At 56.1% G+C, this 20,430-nt stretch overlaps 4 protein-coding genes across 4 annotated transcripts; 3 read left to right on the forward strand and 1 right to left on the reverse strand.

The window, feature by feature from the left end:
* Positions 1-3,661: 3,661 nt before the first annotated feature.
* COL26b_009060 (uncharacterized protein) lies at positions 3,662-5,202 on the forward strand (the record flags this gene model as incomplete). The annotated part of the gene is made up of 2 exons (XM_053181801.1): positions 3,662-4,563; positions 4,734-5,202. 2 exons carry the CDS (start codon positions 3,662-3,664, stop codon positions 5,200-5,202), a joined length of 1,371 nt encoding a protein of 456 aa, XP_053034233.1.
* Positions 5,203-8,254: 3,052 nt separating this feature from the next.
* Positions 8,255-9,679, reverse strand: COL26b_009061 (uncharacterized protein; the record flags this gene model as incomplete). The annotated part of the gene is made up of 3 exons (XM_053181802.1): positions 8,255-9,344; positions 9,426-9,597; positions 9,655-9,679. 3 exons carry the CDS (start codon positions 9,677-9,679, stop codon positions 8,255-8,257), a joined length of 1,287 nt encoding a protein of 428 aa, XP_053034234.1.
* A 3,126-nt stretch (positions 9,680-12,805) lies between these two features.
* On the forward strand, positions 12,806-18,836 carry COL26b_009062 (uncharacterized protein; the record flags this gene model as incomplete). The annotated part of the gene is made up of 3 exons (XM_053181803.1): positions 12,806-13,272; positions 13,391-18,719; positions 18,774-18,836. 3 exons carry the CDS (start codon positions 12,806-12,808, stop codon positions 18,834-18,836), a joined length of 5,859 nt encoding a protein of 1,952 aa, XP_053034235.1.
* A 990-nt stretch (positions 18,837-19,826) lies between these two features.
* On the forward strand, positions 19,827-20,142 carry COL26b_009063 (uncharacterized protein; the record flags this gene model as incomplete). The annotated part of the gene is made up of 2 exons (XM_053181804.1): positions 19,827-19,973; positions 20,035-20,142. The coding sequence occupies 2 exons, from the start codon at positions 19,827-19,829 to the stop codon at positions 20,140-20,142; spliced, it is 255 nt and encodes an 84-aa protein (XP_053034236.1).
* Positions 20,143-20,430: the final 288 nt, after the last annotated feature.

The raw sequence follows: 20,430 nt of genomic DNA on the forward strand, positions 1-20,430 counted from the left end.
ACGGTCTGGACTTGCGGTCTTGTGAAATCTCAGCCGTGATGTGCCCGTGCTGTTGTGGTGCGGTGGAGAGCGGGACGCGAGACTAGGGCCTGTCAACGGCGGAGACAGCAAGCTGACCTATCGAACAAGACGAAAGCCCCAAAGCATGTGTACTGCGTAGAGGCAGCTAACATTGCACCATTAAGACCCCATTGGCCGAGAAATAACAGAAGAGGTGCGGCGAACGCGCGCAGACTCGGACTCGGCTTCCCGAGATTGGCGGGGTACTTTCAGTCGAGGGAGGACTTGTTGGTTAGAGCTGCGATGCGACCTCACCACCTGCGTCTCGAATCTCTCGATCGTCCACTAGGCGGGCGAGAAAGCAAGACAGGAGCTGATATGCAACGGCGGTGAGGTCAGGCCGGGTACGTATTGTCTCTCGTCTCTGCGGGTGTCTTGTCTAGACGGCTGTCAGTTGGCGATTGGCGACATGGAGGCCGAATCGGATAAGAAAGCCTCGTCAGCGCAGAGACAGGCTAAGGAGGAAAAGGTGGTGATGTTCATCGAAATCGCGATGGAGGGTGTTCAGCCCAACCCGGTGATTGAATGCCCGAATTCACAGTAGCTAGGATACGGAGGATTAGGAGACGGTACCGGTACGCTCGCGGCCGCCAATGCTCTTGGCTGCCGGTTCCCGCAGGCAGATCGGCTGTCAGCAAGAAGGACGGCGATTCTGCCCGATGCCGTTACTTGGGTCACTGGATCAGCGCCCTTGGTAAAGAGAGACGGTGGCACAGGCTGATCTCCTCTCTTGGGTGGTAGCAGGGCAGGGCGGTAAGCTCGCAGCCGAATGCCTCCATTCGGGGACTTCAGGGTCAGGCACACAGCACCCACAGATGAGTGCTCGCCGAAAGCCAGTGCCTCGCAGCGAGGCGAGCAAAACAAGCTTGGGCGCGTCGGAAGGAGTCGAAGTCAAGACGGGCCAGCCAATGCGGTGCGTGTCTGGGGTGCCGAACAGACACATGGGCGAAGGGTCTCTGGTCGTCCGGTGACGCTTGTTGGCGGCGAGGGTCTCGTCGTTGTCTGCCCGGGGGCGAAGCTTAAACGGAGAGGAGACTTGACATGTCTCTTGCTCGTCTCAGAATGGTTTTTGTCGGTAGCCAGGTGAGCGGGTGGACAATGAGATTGGGTTCCACGGTGCTTGGTGTCGAGGGTATCGTGGGTAATCTGACTAGAGGTACCTTACCCCAAGTCTCGTCATAGGGCGACGGGCGAAAAAGGTCGGACGGTGCAGGCAAGTTTTGGATGGGAAGGGTTCGCTGGGCCGAGAGCAGCCGGGGAGCCATGTGAAACAGAAACAGAATGATTTGTTGCAGGCGAATGGAAGGTTTGTTTCCAGGTGGGAGCAGCTGGGATGGACGATGGTTTGCTTCACAGGTGTTGGTGAAGGCCTCGACGGGTGTTCATGTGGCCGTCGTATTTCGTACTTCCATTTGTGTTGTGTTCAGGTCGTACCTTGCCTTCGATTGGATGCACAATTCGGAAGGTGTCTTCCGATGACAGCCTGCGAACACCCGCCCAACCAAGTGCAAGTGCAAGTGCAAGAACGAAGTACCGCTGTGCCTGCAACGGAAGTGCAGGTGCAGATGCGGTCTCCACTTGGTGGGATAGGTGAGGTGAGCCAAGTCAAACAGGGAAGGCAGCAGCGGCGGCGGGGAGGAGCAAGTGCCTGTTCGGTGAACGCCGTAGCGGTCGGGGGAAGGAGCAGCATGTCGGCGTGCACCTGCTTTCCGCCCCGACGCCGCTGCTGGCAGGATCGGGGCCGACTTTCCTTCCTTGACGGAATTCACACTGCGTGTCTCCTGCCTCCCGACTCCCGAATGCACCTTCCTGTGCCTGATACCCGAGATAAGGCACCCATCCTCACGTGATGAGACTAAATGGCACCACCATCAGGAAGGCACGAAGGTGCGCAGCGTGGCAGCTAAGGCAGGCATGGTCACAGTCGCTCCTGTCTAATGCGCTTCTGATCACATCTCACTGTACCTACTGTCCATTCTTGCCAATCGTACCTGCACATGCTTCACCCTCCCGTCCATCATCTCAGCCATCTCATCCGTCCATCGGGCTCTCCTAAATGACAGGAGCGACATGGGAATCTGTCTGGGCCGCCCTCTAACTCTGAGTGAACCCACCACCAACCACTCCTCTCCACTTTGATCTGTCCATCCCGCCAACTGCAGCAGCACACGGCGGATCTCCCGGGAGTTGAGGTACTTTCCACAGCACGTGAGTACTCTGCCCGGATACATTGTGAGTGGCTTGCCGTTGGCTTGCCTGGAATTCTAAATTGGTGGCTCACCTGCATCCCTAGCAGCCTAACCTGTCCTTCTGTTGGGGGCTTCCCGGCATGTCATTTCCTCCTTGAGGCGCATCATGGGATGCCAACATTGCGGATCATGGTCAGCACAAAAGTTATTCATGTATTCTGATGAAGTCCATTCAGCCTCACTGCCGATGCCCCATTTCCCCGACCCATGCCGCTGGATGCGGCTGTGCTCTTTTGCATCGACATCTCTAATCAAAGTCCCTATCTGTCGGCCTCCAATCAAGTCACTGGAATGACATGGACGACATGCTCATTTTCGACGCTCGCCGTTCAGGGGCGCGGGGCGGCAAATTCAGGGGAAAGACCTCCTGTAGCAGCCCCTCGATGTCCATGTCTTCCAAGTTCCACTCGCTCGCCAGCCCTCAAGATGACGGGAGCTGGCCCTAAACCGGCCATTGAGCCCTGCCAGTGGACCATGGGCCCCCGTTGAGCCTCTGCTCAGACTTCGCCACAGGGGAAACGGTCCCCATCGCGATCACTGTTGCGTGGGAGATGAGGAACGAGACGGGCCAGGAGGTTTGAGGAGGATTTGCTCAATGCTCGAGGCTGGAATTGAGGAGTCGCTAATTACCATCCCAGTCACCCAGTCCAGACAGCGGCGAGGTGCCCCTGACATGCCCCCACCCGACGTTCGTGGAGCTCTTCACCGTCCCGTCTGGAATCCACAATCTGCGGCTCTTTGCACCAAAACGAACGCTTGGAACGCTTCCAGAAAAATCAGAGGGCTGAGGAAAAAATAGCAAGAAAATATCTCAGCCCACAGTGACATCCGCAGTAACATCAGATCGACCCGCTCCTGGAATCCTGGATACCTAACTCTGTAGGGACACTGCCGACCCCGAAGTCCGGCGCAACAGCCCATCCATCCGACCCAGAAAATATTATGCAAGACAAAAAAGTGACAAAGGGACAAAATGGGTGGACAAAATGTCGGAGCGGATTCTTGCATTGCCCCGTGCGCCACTTCCTCCAGTCATCCAATTGGCCAGGTGGCACCGCGTGTCCGGCACGGCGCGGCTCGCGACCGACTCGCGGACATGGAATTGAACCTCACACTACAGCTTAAGCTCGCAGCTCTGCTCTAAGCTCCTTGCAGTGACATCGAACCACGCGCGGGACTCGACCCAGCAATCAAACTTTGAGTCTTTTGTTGCCTGCCGCCGAACTCCCGTCTCCAGCGAGGGCTGCTCGGCCGGTGACATCTCTCTGCGATTTACCGAGCGCCCCGGCCTCCGTCTCGGCACACCCACCCATCGCTGCCATCACCACCACGGCCTCCGACGTCATTCAGTCATGTTCGCCCGACATGACTCCAACCCGCGCCAGACTCTGATCGCGGCGTACCTGGCCTGGAAGGGTCTGCTGCTGGCCATCGCCGCCGGCAGCGCTGTTGCCCCGTCATACGACACCTCCACGACCTTGATGCTCAACCGCAGCGAGTCCGGCCTGTCGCTCGTCACTCGCCTCACCCGCTGGGATGCCATCTACTTCACCCAATCCGCCAAGCGAGGCTACGTCTACGAGCAGGAATGGGCTTTCAACGCCGTCCTGCCCTACCTGGCGTCTACCCTCGCCGGTGCTGCCCGCCGCCTCGGTCTTGACGATGATGGCAGCGGCTCCCTGGAGGCGGCCTTTGGCATCGTGACGTCTCACGTCACGCATCTCCTCGCCATCCTCACGCTGTACTCTCTGACCCTCCGTCTGTTCAACCGCAAGCCTCTCGCCTTCCTCTCAGCCCTTCTCCACATCCTCTCGCCAGCAGGTCTCTTCCTCTCAGCGCCCTACGCCGAGGCCCCGTTCGCGTTCCTCACCTTCCTGGGCTACAACATCCTCGCCTCGGCCTCAGCGCAAAACCGCGGCTCTCTCCCCTGGTCTGCAGCGCAAATTTCCGCAGGCGCCGCCTTCGGCCTGGCCACGGCGTGCCGCTCCAACGGGCTCCTCAACGGCATCCCCTTCGCAGCCGAGTGCATCATCATCGTACATGGCCTGCTCGCCAGCCCTATCACACCCGCAAGCGTCACCGCCTCCCTCGCGGCTCTGTTGGCGCCTGGCGTCGGAGGCGTCCTCGTGGCCATGGGCTCCGTCGTCCCGCAGTACCTGGCCTGGGTAAGGTACTGTTCCGGCGCATCCGAGGCGCGCGCATGGTGCGGGCGGACCGTGCCCAGCATCTACTCCTTTGTACAGGAACACTACTGGTATGTATCCGCTCTCGTCGTTCCATCAGCCCTATCCGCGACCCTTGATTCCTCTTCCTGCCTGCAGTGGTTGAGGTACCCGTTCGGTACTTGCGGGGATTTACGGGTTGGGTCTTTGACATACTTAGAAATCGGTGGAAAACTTTTGCTAATCACCGACGCATCACTAGGGGCGTTGGGTTCCTCCGCTACTGGACCCCCGGCAACATTCCGCTGTTTGCCTTGGCCACGCCGGTGTTGGGTTTGCTGATCGTGTCGGGGTTGGATGTGCTCAAGAGGCCTTCGGGGTTGGGGCGGAGTCCGACGGCGGAGAAGGGCGGGACGACGGGCAAGCGTCAGAGTCAGAGTCAGAGTCAGGCTGCAGCGACTGGTGGCGCGATGACGGTGATGGGCACGAGGGAGATTGTGGTGCTCTCGCTGGCGGCGTCCCAGGTCCTGCTGGCCGTCTTGGCGATCACGACGTACCATATCCAGATCATCACACGGATCGCATCGGGATATGCCGTCTGGTACTGGTGGGTTGCGGACTGCCTGCTTGACCCCCAGAGAGCTGCCCTGGGACGCAAGGTTGTGACTTTCTTCGTCATGTATGGCGCCATACAAGGGGCCTTGTTTGCTTCGTTCTTGCCGCCTGCTTGAGGTAGATACCCCTGGTCGTCCAATAGAGTTTTGATAGTCTCATGATTTGATATCAGATGTCGTCCTGCGGGGATATGAGATGGCAAGTTTTCCTCGATGTAAAGTTTTTTGAGTGACAGCATTCTTCGGCAAGTCTGGAAAGATATCAAAAGGGTCCCGGCGGGCGGGATGTCTTTGGCCTTGCTTGGCATCGAAGGGTCGTGAGGACGGGATAAGGTTTTGTTGGGCATGAGTGTAGTCCAAGCCCTAGTAGGGGTCCCTCGAGGCATGATGTATGATGTCAACGCTTTGTGAGCGCGGGATTCTGAGCTGTCATGTTCATGCCAAGAAAGCATGCTTGGGATGTTGGATCGGGGTGACGGCATGGGTTCAATGTGATGGCGGTTGCTTATTCATCCCTCGAGGATGGCGAGGGTGCTGAGTGGGTGGATGTTTGGAGGTCATGGGATGGAGGATGAGTGTCTATCATGCAATGGTCAGCTCTAGAAAGTTTCTTGCTTGCTTCGTTGGCATGGATTTGTTCCAGAAGATCCTGTTTCGTGAGGTTTGTAGAATGCCGGTATGAGGCAGTGTGTTTTGTCGTTGCGTGCAAGCTGAGATTCACGACAGTAACATCAAGACTAAAAAGACCAGGCCAATTGAACCGGAGGTATCTGTAACGACTTGAATTCTTTTGTGTAATAATTATGCTGTGCCATAAGCTGTGGTGATTGCCCTGCGCTTTTCCAGAATTGTGAATATTTGCTTGTAACATGTGATCGGACAAAGTATCAGCCAGACTTCTTTTATTTGCGAATACGTTGCAGTCGGTCAACCTCAGCCTCTTCCTGGTTCTGACCTAAAGTTTTGTATGAAGATGACCTATTTGAAGGGGGAATGGACTCGCAACCATATCCCAGCTTCACCAGTCTCTTCGAAATCGTAATGACATCCATTTCCGATACACGTAGACGCGCGTATTCAACGGCCAGTCTCTCAGATCTCTGCATAACTGGATATCCTGGTTCCTCCAAGCCAGCGTTGTAGGCTCATATGCCGAAGAGATAATGCCACAAGCATGGGTCCAGACTCCAGCTACAAGGGGGTTGCTCCGAGTATGCAGCAAGCCAGTTGCGCGCGCAGGTTGACGCCCTGCGAGTGCTTCGCTCAAGAATCTCTACCATACCAATTTTCATTCAACCAAAACCAATCCAAACTACAAGGCTCTGATTCTTCCCAGTTAATAAATATCTTTCGGCGCTCGCGCTCACTGAAATGTGGACATTTAGGAGGACATTTAGAAGTATGTTGTCGGGTGTGTTGTTGTTTAGCGAGGTATGGCTGACTGATATCCCACCGTATCAACCGTGGACAAAGCATGCATGCCCAATAGTCAGTTTGATCTTTCACAATGAGTCGGATTATTGCCCGTCGTTCGGGGTTCGAAAGCCACGGCAGTGTGCCTGTTGGGTGGAATGTGTGGAATGTGTACTTGCAAGCGAGAGCGAACACTATCCGTGACGACGTTGGCAGCTCCTTCCGGATGTGGTTCAAGATCTCCCACGGCATGTTGAGGAGAGTGGGTTTTTGAATAGAGTGCCTTGTCAGGTCTCCCTGCCGTACGACTGGTAATGGCGTTTCCATTGTAGCAGCCACTGGGTATAGAAATAGCAATCAGATAGACCGCGTGAAGGTGAATGGCTTAGGGATATGTCTAGGATGAAGAATTGAATGCGTTTCAGTATTGCTTATAATTTAAATCTGTTGTATCGGAGATGACAACGACCTATGTGAAAGACCTTGATAGGTCGAAACCATCAATTACAATAGGATTGATAATCGTTATGTACGAATGGACCTTGAAGGTCCAAGACTTAAGGTATAGGCAGCGATTTGGACCATCGAGCTCTCAGTGCCTTACCCTAACCGCCCAGACAGAGCATCCTTTGAGTCTCAACGGTGCCACATGCTTCGTCGACTTAGGTGTGATTTGCAAGTCGCCTTCAGGTGGGAATCAGAGAAGTGCTACGAAATGGCGATGTACCTCTTGACTCAAACAAGCGACACCTTCACTCCAAACTTGATGGACGAAGTCAAGTATTTTATGTAGATGATTCGACGACGCGACGATCAGAGGAGTGTGATTTTGAGTTTCACAATAGAATTTACGACTCTTTCACATACCACATGGCCTAGGTCCACTACTCCAACATAGAGCAGACGCCTCCTTGTCTGGGCGGTCGCAAAGGAATGAGTCTGGAAATGCATGCTCAGTTGTAGTCGTTCATCATAAGAAACGATGTTTAAATGAACAATGTGATGTGAGAGTGCCTTGAGTGAAGGCTCAATGAACAGCGTTTAACCCACAGTGTGGACTTTGCCTTGCTCCAGCTTGCCAAACGAGACATTAACAGCGTTCAACTTCTAAGGTGTTCCATCAAGAGTCTGATCTTGATGAAAGTCTGAGTCTGTGGCACAGGAACCAGACAACGTTCTTCCTACACAAGAACCACGCTGTGCTGAGGTGCCCCAATCTTAGTCTGATCATCACATCGAAGACAGGTAGCTACGTGAGATCTTCCTCAACCCATCCACGAGCGAAACCCTTCAGCTGCTGCGCTCCTATGCTAGTGAATACAGGCGACGGTTAACGGTACGGCAGGGCGACTTCCAGGGTTAGCTGGATAGATCTAAAATATCGCGAAGACGATGAGCACGGCATCGAAGTACTTCGAGAGAGACAAGAAGTACTTAACAGCATACATGATTACCAGGTGGATCGTCTACTCTCTATCGCCAGTGGCACAAGGACTCTCTGGCTGAATCGACAGACTTTTTGGACAGGAACTTCACGATAGAAAGATATCATTCAACAGCGTGATGATCTGCTACCCAGATATTTCCCTAAAGAGATTACTTTTCGATTCTATCTATCAAACTATACAAATGCCTCTTTCAGGCGGGGTATCCGGTCTAAGTCTAAATCATTACCAGGACGGCGGCTCTATCGTGTCCACCGTCCAAATTACCATTACGAGCTCCAAAAGAATCAAATGACGACGACATACGCATCTTAGTCGCTATCTTCGTCGCGACCGGGCCAGACAAGCTTCCTCCGCACCACCGCCCTGGCGCAGCAGAACCCAACAAACAGCCACACCGCCACCAACGAAATCGTAAACACCGTCGCCAACCACAGCAGTCCCTCGCTCCCGAACGCCTCGCCGATGCGGATGGTGGCGACCGTAAACCCCACATTGGGAAAGACGAAACTCCACCAACTCAGATGGAACGAGTGGTCCGGCATGCCGAAGACAGTTGACAAACACGCGGACGAGAAGAACCAAAACGACAACCCCCAGAGAAAGACGGCGGTGAAGAGGGCGACGGCGCGGATGGCGAAGGCGACGGTGCCCGGGTTCTCCATCTCGGTGAGGTAGGCGGCGGAGCGCAGTGACGCCGGGACCAGCGAGCCCTCGGAGGCGATCAGGCGCGGGACGTCGGCGGCCATGGAGACCAGCGCGGCGGCGGTGAAGCTGGGCGGCCCGACGGCGATGAACATGCCCGGCCGCTGGACGGGGAGGCCGACGGTCATGAGGCGGGAGAGGTATGTGGCGTACATGAAGGCGGAGACGAGGAAGCCGAGGCCCTGGGCGGCGAGGCCGGCGCCGAGCATGGCGGCGGCGTGGGCCGGGGGCTGGGAGCGGCACATGAAGCCGGCGAGGGTGCCGGTGAGCATGACGGGGAAGATGGGCAGGATCCAGGCGGGGGTCATGCTGTCGAGGGAGAGGCGGCGGCGGCCGGTGAAGAGGAGGTGGTACATGCCGACGGAGGCGAAGAAGGTGACGACGAGGTAGAGCCAGAAGGCGACGCGGAGGGTGGTGAGGAGCCAGGGCCCGCATTTGGGGACGGCGTAGTGCTGGATGTTGGAGAGAGCGGCGGCGAGGGAGAGGAAGAAGGTGGGGATGAAGAGGGACTCGGAGGGGTGGGTGATTGCCTTTGCGGGGGCCTTGCGGAAGAAGGAGAAGCGGAGGCAGAGGACGAGGGTGATGAGGAAGATGAGGAGGATGTCGAGGAGGAAGACGACGAGGCCGATGGTGTCGAGGCCGGTGAAGCGGTGGGGCGTCTCGGCGAGGAGGAGGGCGATGCCGCCAGTTGACATGCTGCGAGTGGGGGGTTAGCTCGGGGTCGTCGGGGCCGATGGGGTCGGAGCCGGCGCCGGGGTGGGGGAGGGGAGGTCTCACGTTAGTGTGTACCATGCAAAGGTGAAGTGGTGGATGCGCTCGCGGAGTGAGACTTTCTCGAGGATGGTGTTTGTGCGGGAGCGGGTGCGCGAGATGGTCGCCATGAGGGCGTTTTGGGGCGGCGCATCCGAGTTGCCCTGGGCCACTGACCTGGTTGAGGTCTTGGACATGTCTGGGGGGATTGTTAGTGAGGTTCGATTTGGGGATAGGAGAGATGATGGCGACTTACTTGCTTCTTCATCTACGACAGCCATGATGACAGTTGGAACACATTGAGCGTGTGAATTTTGTGAAGTTGTAATGAATGCTGATGAAGCTGGAGTGGTGGTCTTGAGAAAAGTGGTGAGGTGAGGTTATCGACGTCACCGCGCTTGCACCAGTTTCGGGATGGGCCCTGTATTTGATGTGGGTTGGGACGGATGAGTCAGCTGTTGTGCTGTGGCGCCAAGGTGGGGGTCACGCCAGAGGGCAGGTAATGTTTGGGTGACGAGAAAGGGGGCTCGTATGATGCTGTGCTATTTATCGAGGATACGACGTGGTCTGGGCTGGGGCTGTGGACGAATATTCGTAGGTTGGGTTTTCTTTTGGGCTCCTCATGGTCCATGGAAATAGACGGGAATCTGGGCGAGAAAAAAGTTAGATCGGCAGGCCATGGTTCGGTAGGCCCGATTGATCCCGGGCCGGAACGGTGTGGCGTCGGCCTCGGCGCCGAGTGGTCGGGCGGGATTTCGCTTTAGGTGATGGTTTGGATGGGAGACGAGAAATCTGACCAGGTGAGTTTCCAAGCAACAGAAAAATCATCCTCATGAATTATGATGATGGGTTGTGATAGTGATGATTCTACACAGTGGCAGTCAAAATATGACATTGCGTCATCCAAAGGTCTAATAGATGCGGTTTCCAATTGAGCGTGCGCCCACATGCGATTCCCATCACATGAATTGCGACTGTCTAAAAACAGCGCCGACGATGCGACGATGACTTGCTGCCAGTGCTGCTTGAAATTTGGGGACGACCCGGCACTTGTTCGCGCCATGCCCAAGGTACGATAAAGTACCGGGCGTGCAGGACCCCTTTTTTTCTGGACCCTAGCTTTGTTCCATGGCGGCGACAGGATTTTTGACGGGAACGCAAGAATCCTTCCCGGGTGTCATGTGAGGTCTCTTTTGTTTCTTGGGATGGAACTTTCCAGGTGTCGGGTTACAGGCGCAGGCAGATCAGAGACAACGCGGCCTACCCTCCACCTCAGCACCTCACACCGATCGTGACACTGAAACACGGCTTGGCTGATGGTGGTTGAGTGCGCATCACATAGAAGTGTCCGAGATGGTGGTGGCGGCGGATGATTGCGTCCTCTGGTGTCCGCCTTCGGCGAGCGGATTGGGAATGGGAATTCGGAGCTGGAAACGGGGAAATCCTAGGGACTCAGGGAGTGACAAGATGCGAGGAGCATTGGCCACATTAAAGGTCCAGGTCCCAGGATCCATTGTCTTTCTGTCTGTCTGCCGGCAGTGTTCGGCCGGCTCCCCGCTCCGAGTCAGTGGGCAGAGGGTGGTCCGGTGAGGCCTGACTAATCAGTAGACAGTGGCCAGAGGCTGTTGGAGTGGTCGCAAATGCAGGTTTCAATGTTGATACAGAGTAAGGAGGAGGGCAATCTATCAAGACGTGGCTGGAGATGCAGGTATCCGTGGCGGCGGCAGGTTTGCTTGGTGCGGGAGTGAGGGTCGAGGGCCGTTGTCTGGGTGGTGGCCATGATCGCGTGGGCTGCAAGGTGGGTGGCCCTGGTCGCAACGTGGGTGGAAGACAATGCGACGTGTTCTGGCGATCACGGGGCTGTTGGGGGAGGTGTTCGTCGGGAAGCGGATGTTGGTGGTTCATGCTGTGGGATGTGAGCGGACGGCCGGTTACTCGTACTCCTTTGCGTTGTTTTCTCCCTGGTGACGCGGGCATATCATGGAGGAGACAACATGTTCTCCTGTCGGCCATGTTTGTCAACTGTGTTGAGGTCTAGACTGACTACAGAAGGTGCTTAATTGCTTGATTGCTTGCTGGCGAGAGCTTCATGTCGTTTGCTTGCTGCATGTCAGAGTGTTGTTGGTGATGGATGTGACGGGTTGGATCTCCTGCTTCCTCCAAGTGGAGAGCTTCCTGGATCAGTAGATGTTGCAGCAAGTACCATCCATGTGTCTGCGTCGTTAAAACAGATGGAAGCAACATGGAGGTACATGGCCATAGGAAAGCGGCTCGCTAGTGCGGAGGGAGGGAGCACTGGCCCTGCGCAGGTGCAGCAGCTGCCACTGCACCCGAGGAGAAAGTGGAAGTCGCGGACGGGGAGTGGGGCGATTGAGGGAAGGGATATTTGGGAAAGAGCAGGTGCACCCAGACAAGACAAGGCTGCCAAGAACGCGTACAGGTGGAAGGTGCTGTTCGTCACCACTCACTGCCCGCTGCTGCTGCGATGCTCCTGCTGCTCTGGGCGGGCTGCTTAAGCTTAGCGCGCGCCGTCAGGGCAGGCAGCCGAGAGAGTGAGGTGGACCTACCTTGGGTGGTGGGCACGAGGTCCCTCCCTCTCCATGTACCCCTGCTGCAAAACACGGCTTCAGAATACATGGTCATCCAAAGCTCTATCTTATGTAATGCGGTCTCCTTGGGGGAGCTGACCTCACTGCTGCTCCGTGTGGCCAGCCCTTCCCAGCAAAGGTGAGGCCCAGGCTGCCCTCTGCTGCATCATCACTCGCACTGCCTGTGCCTGTGCCTGCACTGCACACTGCATTGCACCTCTCTCCTCTGTCCCGCCTGCGCCTGTGTGTGTCGTTGTCTGGTTGTGTCCTCACCACCGTATTCCCGTCCCGCCTGCCTCCGTCCATCTTCCCCCGTCCACGCCCACGCCTGGCAGGCAAGGTATTTGACCAAAAGAACACCCGACCTCCAACATCACCTTCTCTTTTTTTCCCTCCTCTCCTTCTTTTCGTTGCATCCCCCACCGCCGCCCATTGCCTGCCCTATTTCGAGGCAGAGGGGAAACTGCATTGACCACATTCCATCTTTCCGCCGGTGATTGCATTTCCAATTGACCACCGCAGGATTGTCAGCATCTCTACCTGTCCTGCCGGCCATCGTGGACTTGCCCGACGACACCCCGACCGACCGTGGACGCCCAGCTCTTGCCGTTTAAATACCTTAGTTGGTGTGGAAGCGGGAGCTGGATACATCCTGCCTGCACCTGTGCGACCACAAAGTAGCTGCCACTACCGCCGTCTGCCATTGCCCCTCCGCTCGGCCCTCCCCCATCATCTTCGTCGCCGTCGTCGTCTTCGTCGTCGTCCGCCGTCCTCCTCAACATCGAGCGTAGACGGCATCACTACACAATTACACACACAATGGACGAGACACCGGGGCCTCAGCCTTCCAACCACGCTGCTGCGCTGTCAGCCGCTTCGACAGCACACTTCCTGTCGAGCCACTTCGCCTCCGTCGACACCATCTCGCGGTCCAACTCCCCCGGCCCTCCTTACACCAAGACGGACGAGGACGACAAGAAGCGCTACCGTCCGCGCACCTTCAGCTACTTCAACCACCTGCCCTTCCCCGTCGAGAAGGAGGAGCAACGCGATGCAGCCCTCGCCGGCATCCTCAAGCATCTCTACATCGCCATCAAGGCCGAGGACTTCAGCCCAGGCGCACTGCACTGGACTAGAGAGCTGCAAGGATGGCTGAACCTCAAATTCGAGATGACGAGAGAGCTGCGCTCCACCTTGGCGAAGCTCTACTACCACCTCTGTCTGGCCCCCGGTTTGGACCCCAGCACCGCCGACCGTTTCTTGCGCATGGTCGTCGTGCTCACTAGGTGTGTCCATCGTCCTCCGCCGTCCTTCGTCGTCCCCGTCGTCCCCGTCGTCCCCGTCGCCCTTCGTCGTCCTTCGTCGCCCCCCGTCGTCTCTGTTGCTAACGTCCGTCATCACCAGGAAATACCACTACCTCAAGCCCGTAGACGACCTCCTACTCGACTGGCGCCCGCTATGGAGAGAAATCAAGGCCCTCGTCCTGCCATCCGAAGTTGCCTCACATCAAACCAACCGACGTCGATCGCAGAAACAGCTATGGAAGTTATGTTTACACGCCCAGACATACTTCGACCCGAAAGACCGCAAGGAGATGCTCGACGAGTTCTTGCCCTACTTCAGCACATCCGACGTGTCCAACGCATACATCGTTGTCGGCACGATCAACGCCTTGCTGCCAACCGACGCGGCCCCCGAGAACGTCCCTTGTTCCCAGCCGCAGGAGTTCATGCCCACGCTTTTCCACCTGTGGTCTCTGATTGCGCGTTCTAAGAGCTTCGACATCTTCTTTATCGACCTATACTCCCGCATGGCGAGGGACTTCTTGCAGTCGACCCACACTCCCTTCGACGCCCACGGCATCTTTACCCAGGAGCAGTCTGAGTGGATCTTCACGGCTGTTCTGCGCCTGACAGAGATCCCCGTTGGCCAGTCAAACTCTCCGTACTCGACGCTGGATTACTCGTCCGGCTTGGGTCTGTACCTGGAGAAGGACAAGAAGAAGTACCCAACGGCGTACATGATTGCCAGGTGGATCGTTTACTCTCTCTCGCCCAAGTGCTTGGAGCAGGAGAGTTCAATACTGGCCAGCTTGGAGGGTTTGCTTGAGGCCATTGACACCTTCTACCACCCGTCGAATGCCGGTTCTTGGACGACCTTCCTCGGCCAATTCACCGTCTATCTTACCGACATCTTTGTCTCTCGCTGGAACCGCGAGAAGAGTGGCGAGCTGGACACGCCCGAAGAACGCAGGATCACACCTGCTCTGAAGGCACGCTTCGTAACAGCTCTCAAGGAGGTCACATACATGGGTCTCTTTTCAAAGAGCAATAGAGTCGCTCACTACTACTACGCGTCTCTCCAGGGCCTGGCCTACCTGGAGCCCAATCTCATCTTGCCCGGCGCTCTGCAGCGATTCTACCCCAGCTTGCAGGGCTTGGTTGAAGTTCACCGTACTACTTCAAGTCTGAACGGCCTGCAGATGATCGCCAACGTCATGTCCAAGACCAAGGGCTTCCGATGCCACATCACAGCCCTCCTCGCCCTGGCCTTGCCCGGCATTGACGCCAACGACCTGGGAAAGACGCAGTACACCCTCAACTTCTTCCAAAGTGTGGCTTACAGCATCCCCATGGTCCCGTTGGTCAAGGATAACGACTCCGTTCATGACACTAGCCTGGCCATGCAATGGGTCCAAGGCGAGATGGAGCGCATGGAGCGCGAGGGACAGGATATTAAGCTCGACTACGAGACTGAAATTTCTGATGAAGACGAGGCGAATATTTTGAGATCCTCGACGGCAGGACTTGGCGAGTTCGTCATCGCCCTTCTTGGCAAGGTCTTCACATTGCTGGAGAATTTGCCAGACGCCTCCCATATCAGAGGAGGCACTCCAGAGGACAACGTCATCAACGCCTTACCCGCCGCGCTCTCTCCTCTCTTCGCATCGTTGTCTCCTGAGCTCTTCGACACCGCCCTCGAAAAGCTCTCTTCATTCGTATCAACACACGTTGTCCACCAGGCGAGGGATGCCATGGCGTGGATCCTCAACGCCCTGTGCAAGGTCAATCCCGAAAAGACGCTCAAGGTTTTCATTCCGATGCTCATCGTCAACATTCGCAACGAGATCGACTACAACCACGCTGCTTCCGACAGAAGCAGTGGGACAGACTATTTGCCTAGAGACCGCGCCTTGGTCTGGCATGTCAGCATGCTTGGCATGGTTGTCGTTCACGTCGGAAACGAGGTTCTGAAGTACCAGAATGAGCTTCACGACGTTGCCAAGTACATGCAAGAGAAGTGCCGAGGTCTTCCCACGATCCATATTTCCAACTACATTCATCATCTCCTCCTGAACCTGACGCATACCTATCCCATCGATAGCGCTCTTTATGAGCCCGATATCATTAAGCGTGGCCTTGACGTAGGCGACTGGGGCAAGACCACTTCTCCTGCTGACCTGACCATCAAGTGGCACCGGCCCTCGGCTGGAGAGATTCAGTTCGCCGTCGAGCTGTTCGACTCCCAAACCAAGGCAGCCGCGCAGAAGCTGGATTCTTTGATGGGCGAGCATCCACCGGTCAGCCGTAAGGGCAAGAACAAGGAGTGGTCCGACGAGGTTTCAAGACTGCTGCAGCAGATTCGCTTGGTGATATCTGGTGTTGCGACTCTCTTTGATCCTCATCGTGCGGCCGGCGAGACGGTAGACGGTGCGAAGGAAGACGGTGATGGCGACACCCCGATGGATGACGATGACCCTCTGGCCGAGGCTGCCGAAGATGAGGAGACACGTCCTCAGTACCGGTACGACGCCGGCTATCTTCTCACCGAGGAGGACCCAGCTTACGGCAAGCTGCATGAGTTGAGAGAGGACGTCGGCCAGCTGTTATGCCGCACGCACGATTTTCTCAACCAGAAGCAAGAGGATGACGTGTCTTGCTTCACCGCGCTCTACGCCGCTTACCGCACATGGATCACCGACGTCGGTATCGAGCGCTCTGCCCACCCGTTGGAGAGACACCTTCGCTTGTACAAGTCGGACATCTCAGCCTTCAAGATTAGCGGTCTTCGCAAGGTCTACCCGCGTCCTCTACTGATCAAGCGTGCAGACGCGTACCAGCTGCTGCGAGTTAAGCACAATGCCTCCGCAAGGCAGAAGAGCGAGCTGGACAGGAAGCTACTTCTGAACCTAGCCCAGTCGTCCGTGTCTTCGTACGCCGACGTCAGGCGGGTAGCACAAAGCGCTTTGGATTCGTCCCTCAAGGCTCTCATCGGCGGTCGCCCCCTCGTCATCCCGGTCCTTATCGAGAGGCTTCGCGTCGCCCTGGACGAGATCGACCATGATCGCATCAAGGGTGCCATGTATACTCTCTTCTTCACTAGTCTACTGAGGACCATCGTCAAAGACTGGCGGTTTGCCCCGGAGGCCCTTCGACTTTACTTAAAGGCAGGCACTATCGACAAGCCCAGCATCCAGCAGCTGGGCGCCACTGCGCTGTTCCCCCTATTGGATTTCGGAAAGCCATTCGAGCGGATGATCATCGTCAATCAGGACCTTGTGGAGCAGATCCGTCCTACGGAAGACTGCTCTCGCCCCATTGACAACCGCCACAACTTCATTGTCCAGCGTCGCGAACGTGTCGAAAAGAAGAAGGCGGCCTTGGGCTTGGAGCTGGTCGATATGGCCAAGGAGGCGCACTGGAAGATTGCCTCCCGATGCGTGATATTTGCTACCAACTTGTGCCTACGCTTCGACACCTTGGCACCCCCAGAGTTCATCAAATTGGTCGCGCAAGGCACGAACGATACCCACCCTGGGCTTCGGGCTAGTTACACGTCCGCCTTCACCTCCGTGTTCGAGGCCGTCGAGATGCGCGCCGCGTATGACCACGACTACCGCAACTACCTGTTGGAGAAGGAGAAGGATCGGAATAAACTGGCGATAGAGGTGAAGAAGGGCGACAAGGACTTTACCGACCGCTATCTCGCGGCCTTCGCTGATTCCGATCCCAACAAGGCTGAATACATGGTGGACTCCGACCATCCCGGATGGCTTGTGTGGGGCAAAAAGTTCCTCGCCTCTCGTGCGAAGCCCGACCCCTTTACCGACTACGACGAGCGAGAGGCCGCCGTGCGGTCGCAAATCGGCAAAATGCTGACGCGCGACTGGTTGAAGACCTGCTTCGACTACCTCAAGCAAGAGCCCCGCGACGCGGGCGCCGATCGGTTCCGTATGGGCAACGTATACATGCTCATGCACGTATTCGACCTAATGCACTACGGAGGGACGGAGATCACGCTGGACGACGTCAAGGAACTCACTACGGACGTATACGGCGACGGCAGTGATAAGCACCAGCACCGGGCGACATCAGAGATACTGGCGGCACTGATGGCCGGGTCTAGTGACGACCCCCTCGAATTCCGTGATAAAGTGTGGGGCTTCGCCGCTACGTTGATGTTGAAGATTCTCAACGAGGACCTGACGCCGGAGAACCTGCAGTACTGGGTCTCCTGCCTGCATCTGACAGTAGATCCGAAGGACCCTCGTCGATCTCACGAGTTGGTCGATACCCTTAGTGCTTTCAGGCTGGATATGTCGTCCAATGCCGCGTTCAAGGAGTCGAGCAAGGTGCAAGTGCTCGAGTTTATTATCACTGACGCTGGCTGGCACTTCCGTCACGAGAAACCGATTCTCGAAGACTTTTTGGCTCATATCGACCACCCGTACAAGACGGTCCGTGAGGCAATGGGTCGGGTCATCGCTACCATCTACCGCACCAGGTACCACGAATCGTTCGAGAACGTCGACCGTTTGCTGGAGGCAAACAAGGAGGCCTCGTCTCTGGGAATTCGCCCTTACAAGTGCACCGAGGAGTTCGACGCTACCATGCGCGAGATCTTCGATCGACTCGAGAAGTGGCGTAAAGAGCGTACGCCCGGACAGCAAACGCCGTCTTCCTACACCTCCGGATCGAAGACCGTCTTGACTTGGCTGGACAGTACGCTTTCGTCTCAGGAGTGTACTCAGCTGATGCCCTTCTTCCCGGAGCCTTACATGGAGCAGCTCCTCCACATGATGGATGTCAAAGAAGACCCCGAGCTTATGCGTCTCGCCTATCATGTCTACCGTCACCTGCCCAACATTCCTTTCCGCGTAGGCGAAGATGGTCCCTTCATTGATGCTCTGGTCAGGATTGGCAAGTCTGCGACCAGCTGGCACCAGCGGTTGAGATCCATGGTCAACATGCAAGTCATCTACTTCCGTCGCTTGTTCCTCATCGAGAAGAAGCAGCGTGACATCTTGTTTGATGCTGTCAGTGACATGCTGGCTGATGCGCAGCTTGAAGTGCGATCTTGCGCTTCTGCCACTTTGGCCGGCATGATCAGGTGCTCGCCGAAGCGCATCCGCGATCCTACCATTCAGCTTCTGAAGAAGCGCTACGAGAACGAGTTGCGTCTCAACCCCATGCCGAAGCGGAAGCTCCCAGGCACCGAGACGCCGGTCGACACCACCAAGCAGATCGTTCGCAGGCATGCGGCTGTCCTTGGTCTGGGTGCGCTCATCGAAGCATTCCCGTACGCCACTCCTCCGCCGTCCTGGATGCCCGAGGTTCTGCAAATTCTGGCGACTCGTGCAGCTAGCGACCCGGGAGTCGTCGGTAAAGCCACCAAGGCAATTCTTTCCGACTTCAAGAAGACCAGACAGGACAGCTGGAGCGTGGATCAGAAGGTACGTCGGCACGTCACATGTTATTTCATACACCAAGCTAACAGTTGCATGCAGTACTTCACTCAGGAACAGCTTGAGGACCTGGAGGGTGTGTTGTGGAAGAGCTACTTTGCCTAATATGGCGCTGGACGAAGACGACGGGCGACAACGCCGGACGAAGACGCCGGACGAAGACGCCGGACGAAGGTGCCGGACGAAGGTGCCAGACGACCAAAGACGGGCGAGGACAACGAGAGAGACGACGGCGAGGATTACGACGATAGAGGCAACGAAGCATACTTGAACAGCAGGCCTTTCCGTCGTAGTCGTGTAAAGTGGGCTTGGTCATTCATAGATGTACGGTTATGAAGGCATGCGTGGACGATGATATCCAACTGGGTTGCATGGCTCTATTAGACGGGGTCAACGGATGGATTCTGGGATAAAGAGAGTGTATATTGGTGAGCTAGTTTCATAGCTCATACATCGTTTCTGCCATTGGACTTTGACGAAGCTCGGGTGATCACTGTGTGGAGAGTTCCGCGGCGACGCAACGTCAGGCAACTCGCGTGGATTTCTCCGGCTAGTTTGCCCAGTTTGCAGCTTATTTCGGAAGGTTATCGTGAACTTTATTTTGAGGGAAGCCAACGTTCTGGAACAAGCTGATGCATTCAGACCGGGGCCCCATTTACGATTCACGCGAGGCCGCCCTCTGATTGCTGGCCTTATATGAAGATGCGCGCAGCGACAGGGAAAGAGCTCTCGCCGACGCCGTTGTCAAAGTTTCAGGGACCCAGTTCAGACGTCTGAGACGTGTACCGGCGGGGTGGCGCGGCCGGGGGGGAATGACTCGGCGCGCGCGTGTGAAGCGCAGTGTCGTACCGGATTGCGGGTCGTTCTGCCGGAACGAGTGAGGCGGGGCCCTCAGCTGTCGGCGCCTCTTGTCATGACTTGACTCGACTTTGTTGACGATGTATAAAACGGATGAACTGGGACCTTGAGAGACGGTTGGTTCATCTCAAGTTCATCCAGCCTCTTCATTCAGTCTTCTACACTACAGCGTTGATCGCCCAGTTTTTGTTTACTTTGCTCCAAAGCCTTGTTTGAATCATATACCCAACCAGCAAAATGAAGTTCACGATTGTTGCCACGAGCGTCTTCGTCGCTCTCGCTTCCGCGCAGGCCTCGACATTTCTGTGCAGAGACATTAGCAACAACGTGATGACGGATGGAAGTATTTGCACCGGCGCCGGTGGAAAGGACTTCGGCAGGGGAGTAAGTTATCATCTGACTTGAAGAAGGAAATGTAGGGGGAGAGATGCTAACTTGGGATTAGATCTGCTGTATCGCCAAGTCGAACGCTCTGGCGCAGAGCCGATTTGATATTAACTGCGACGATAAGCTGGGTACTACACAGAACACCGGCGAGGCTTGCGAGCTCTAGAGTGGATGTGAACCAGAAAGGGAGGATGGGGTCGAGGGGTTGGTGAACAATATACCCGGTTGAGATTGAATGCTTGCGCACGTGAAGATGGTGATTATGATTGTGATTGTGATTGTGGAATGTGAATTGTATAATGGGTGAGCGTTCTGGCTTTCATCATCAGAAACAAATCGAGTTTGCCGACGATGCACTTGGACGTAATCGACCAGAGTCGTGGTATCCGGACGGAGCTCCAGCGTATTTGCATATTGGGTACATTCGTCGTGTCTATGACTTTTATCATTCCCG

This window comes from Colletotrichum chrysophilum (genome assembly GCF_026319265.1).
Source record: "Colletotrichum chrysophilum strain AFK26 chromosome Unknown scaffold_84, whole genome shotgun sequence".
Lineage (NCBI taxonomy): Eukaryota > Fungi > Ascomycota > Sordariomycetes > Glomerellales > Glomerellaceae > Colletotrichum > Colletotrichum chrysophilum.